Genomic DNA, 4,798 nt, shown 5'->3' with positions numbered 1-4,798 from the left:
GCTGCATGCCAAAATATAAACACTCTGCCTCAAAAAAATATTAATAATCTTACAACAACTTTAAATCTTTATAAATTTATTTTACTCAAAAGGTTAAACATGTTTATAAGTTTTTTAATCTGTGGGACACTCGGTAAAATTATTACCAATTGCTTTCTTATAGCCATAAACATAATAGAACAAAATAGTATATTTTAGTTTCTAATACGTTGTAACTAATTAGGTCGATCTCTTACTTACCAATTGGAACCTCCAAAATAATCTCTTAATGAATTTCTTTTAACTTGAGTTAAGCATAGATTACACTTAATAAAAAGAAGTAAAATTAATACACGAGTTAATTAATTTCCATGCATGCATTAATTTAATTATTAAAAAATGATATATAATGATTTTTGTTGCCTATTTACTAGTTTTAGGATACTATGTATTTTTTAAACATTTATAGATTCAATTAGTAAATTAATTTATCATCAGAGACTATATGCGTAATTTTATAACATGTATTTGTATATATTAATTCGATTAAAATAGAATTTTAATCATGATAGATTAATTTCTTTTCTATCATATATCTTAATTACGAGATATTTCTACACTTTGATATTATAAAATAAAAAATAATAGTTGATATATTAAATTTGTCCCTTCTCCAACGTAACATTTTATTTACAACTAATCTAACTACACGCTCTGTCTAATTTTTGCTATGCAAAGAGAAATATAAAGCACATGTATATATTTTCTCTTTCACCGATCCTAGTCTGTTTAACATGCTGGTTGTTTTCGAAAAAACAACTGCATCTGCTAGCAACTCCATGTTTCTCTAAGAATGTTAAGAACAGTAGTGTCATCGCATTTATTTCATCTTCTATATTTTCACTCTATTTTTGTCTTCATACATGATGGATGTCGATGATGCATGCCATTATTTTCTATTTCCACATGTTAGCACCGTACACGACTGAGCGGTGCTGTACTGCTTTATTTGGGTTCATTACTTCATTAATTGCGAACTGCAACAACGAATACTCGTCATATATATATATATATATATATATATATATATATATATATTATATATATATACACAAACACACGAGCTAGCTAGCCAAGTATACAATACACCGTTAGTATTCATGTGTAGAACGTCTTTTCAGAAGCTTCTTACCAGAAAAGACCATTGATCTGGTTCAAAACCTCTCAATTTCGTAAACTTCCTTCCTTTGTAAACGAGTTGCTCTACTTTGCAACAATGGAAGGTTATGGGCATGGATCCAAGAAGGGGTTCTGGACTGCGCAGGAAGACAAAGTTCTAGGTGATTATGTAAAGAAGCATGGAACGGGGAAGTGGAATCGGATTCCTAAAGTGACAGGTACATATTAATAATATCTCATGATTTGTAGAACATGATGACAGTTATATTCTTCATGCTCTTGTTTTCTTCTCATTGTCATTGCAGGGTTAAAGAGAAGCGGCAAAAGTTGCAGACTGAGGTGGATGAATTATTTGAGTCCTAAAGTTAAGCGTGGAGATTTCTCAGAGGAAGAAGAAGACCTTATTATTCGCCTCCACAACCTCCTTGGAAATAGGTTCTTTCCTAACGTCACCAATTTTCATACCAATATAAATCAGTAATCCTAACTCTCCAATTACCTAATTTACTAAAATTAAAAATATATAGTTAATTTAATTGACAATAATAAATTTATCATATATATATATATATATATATATATATTTCTAAAATAACGTACCCTTATATTATTTATATTTTATAATATTCATATACTATGTTATTTTTCTCTCTCAATTAATATTTATTTATTTTTTAATTAATTAAAGTATATGTTCTTTAAAAAGTTAATTAATATATCAAATAATTTGAATTGAACTTTATATAAAATAAATAAATAATTATTGTAAGTTATATATTATAAATAAAAATAGAGATAGTATATGCACAAGTAAGTCATGCCTAGATTAGTAAGTCACTGAATCACACTTCACGACCTAAAAGGATAGAGGCTAGAGAGAATACACTTTTTCACCGATCGTACATACTTTTTTGAGTATTGTTATATTAGTTCTGTACGTATAATGATATTTGAACATTCAATCATTTTAAACACTGCATTTTTTTCGCTATCTCTTTCTAACACATTATATACTTATTAATCTATCACCTTTTATACTCTCTTTAATTTCTTTCTTCCTCTTTCAAGGTGTTTAGCATATTGGAGGGTTGGATTTTTTCTCATTAGTATTGTCATCATGACACATTTTATACCAATCACTGATTTTTATGGCACTTTATGATAGATTTAACAAGAGTAGTACACAATATATATTTTTCTGTTTAGGTGGTCTTTGATCGCGGGGAGGATTCCGGGGAGGACAGACAACCAAGTGAAGAACTTTTGGAACACTCATTTAAGCAAGAAGCTTGGTGTTAAGAAGAAGAAAAAGAGTAAAGTGGGTGTTCCTCCAAAATCTATCCCTATAGTTGAACCAAAGGGTACGGATCAATATTCATCAGAATTCGTTGGTGAAGGTGAAAAGCTTGTCCATGAAACTGAAAGCTTGTGTGGTGATCTAATCGACTTCGCGAGCATCATGCATGAGGGGATTATGAATGAGAGTGCCTTTTCTTTTGTTAATAGTAATGTGTTTGATCTATGCACTCCTTATTTCACCGAGGAGTGGTTTTTAGGCCTTTGATTTGATTATGGGTTCCCTGTTCAGCAAAGCATCTTGACGACGATTAATTTCTGCTCCTTCTATTATTTCTAAGCGAAATTAATTGCAGCGTACGTACATGTCAACAACACGCTTTACAAGACATTATACGTGGAGTACACTGTCGCGTCGCTTAGACTGAATAATTTCTAGAGTTTGACCCAAGGGGTACATCAAATTAAAAAGTACCCGTTATAAAAGTGAAAAACTGAAAGTTTTAATTTTAACTGGACTTGAAATTACTGTAAGAATCCATAAATAACATTAAATTGAAATTTTATTTTTAATTTCTTAAATTTAAAATTTACCTCTTTAATCTTATAATTTTTTTTAAAATATTATTTTAATATATAAATTTAAATTTTATTAAAAATTTATTTATATCACATAAAATCTATTTATTGATATTTTTATTAATAAAATATCATATTAAACTCAATTAATATTATATAATCATGTTAATTTATCACTTTTAAATAAGTTATTTATTATAATTATCATAAATTTGGTAATATAATTAATTTTTATTCCATAATTAGAGCACCTGATAACATTTTCCTTCTTCTATGTATTTTTTTACTAGTGGTTTATGAGAATCACAGAGATTAACCTGATGCTGAAGAGTTAGAATAATATGACTAGAGTCTTAAGTTTGAATTAGCCACGCGCCACCCTACTTCATCTACTTGGACCACAAACAGACCGTGGAAGAGTTCTACTCATAGTTTTAAAAATTGGACCGGTCATCGAATCGGTTAAGGTATTGGGTCAGTGGGTCAAAGGTTGAACCGGTAGGTCACTGGTTGAACCGCATGACTCGATTTTTATTTATTTTTATTAAAAAATATTCATATTAAATATATTTATACTTATAAATTTTAATAAATTCATATCTTATTTTAAATTTAAATTTTTTTTATCTTATTTAAAATTATTTTTATTTTTATTTTGTAAAAAAATATATAAAAAAATTACATGTTAAACGGTATATTAATACAAATTAAAAATATAAATAATATGTATATATATAATATGCTTGCAATTAATATCACAAAATAATATATGTAATATTTACATAGATATTGAATTATTAAATATATAATTTAAAATTAATAATATACTATAAAAGTTATTTAAGTTGTATATATTGCAAACAAATATATTAGAACAAGTATTGTTATATTTAATAAGACTCCTTGCTTTTTCATTAAGAGATTCAATTTTCATTATTATTTTTGTGATTTATGGTCCCTTAAAAAATTAAAAAAAAAAAAAAAAGTGGTTGATAACTCCATATATGTACAGTCATCCCAAAAATAATATTCCCTAGTGCCAGTCAAGTACAGACAAAACCGTTACCCAAAATGATAACTCCAACACGAGGATCAAAACTCCCCGTCTCGCAGCGGACACCTCAACTCCAAGCTAGCCCTAACCTGCTCCCATACCAAGTATGATCATCGCAGTTCCACCACATGGAAGCAGAAGGGTAAGCTAGAATTCACAAATCAATCATACAAGTATAGAACTATAATCTATACTACACAATCATCCCACCATTAATCATATTCATAGAGTCTCACCATACACTCTATCCAATACTACTCATGCATAACATACAATGCACCAATCACGAAGTCAAACACCACACATCATCATATTAATAATCATGCAATAAATGCATCTCATGACAGATATCAATGCATATCAATCATCTAATGCGTCGTCACGCATACACCTAGGAGATCTCCATAACAATAGAGCTGTATAAGTGACATTCCATCCTACCGAAACCACCCCAACCGTTTTCACGCCCAAAGCGCCCGCTCGGTCACAGCTAAACAGGATATAATCCTCCCTCGGGTTTACTCGGATGATGTCACTTACACACTTGGAAGTCCAGATCCACCGTCAGGTATAGCACAACTGGGTACGGACTTACCACGACCTTGGCATGCATTAACCAAGTCAATAGTGGAGTTCGCCCACCGACTATCCGCAAGGATCCACGCACCTTCCCGAGTACTTGGTTAAGGGAATAACCCTCGACCTCATACC

General features: G+C 30.1%; 1 protein-coding gene across 1 annotated transcript; it reads left to right on the top strand.

Moving 5' to 3' along the window:
* The first annotated feature begins 657 nt into the window (after positions 1–657).
* Positions 658–2,983, top strand: LOC109812252 (transcription factor MYB114). The gene is made up of 3 exons (XM_020376177.3): positions 658–1,376; positions 1,464–1,593; positions 2,365–2,983. Exons 1-3 carry the CDS (start codon positions 1,256–1,258, stop codon positions 2,720–2,722), a joined length of 609 nt encoding a protein of 202 aa, XP_020231766.1. The 5' UTR covers positions 658–1,255; the 3' UTR covers positions 2,723–2,983.
* The last annotated feature ends 1,815 nt before the right edge of the window (positions 2,984–4,798 follow it).

The sequence above is a fragment of the Cajanus cajan genome, chromosome 5 (assembly GCF_000230855.2).
Source record: "Cajanus cajan strain Asha chromosome 5, NIPB_CcT2T_4, whole genome shotgun sequence".
In the NCBI taxonomy this organism is placed as follows: Eukaryota; Viridiplantae; Streptophyta; class Magnoliopsida; order Fabales; family Fabaceae; genus Cajanus; species Cajanus cajan.
This window is presented reverse-complemented; position numbering and strand designations above follow the sequence as displayed.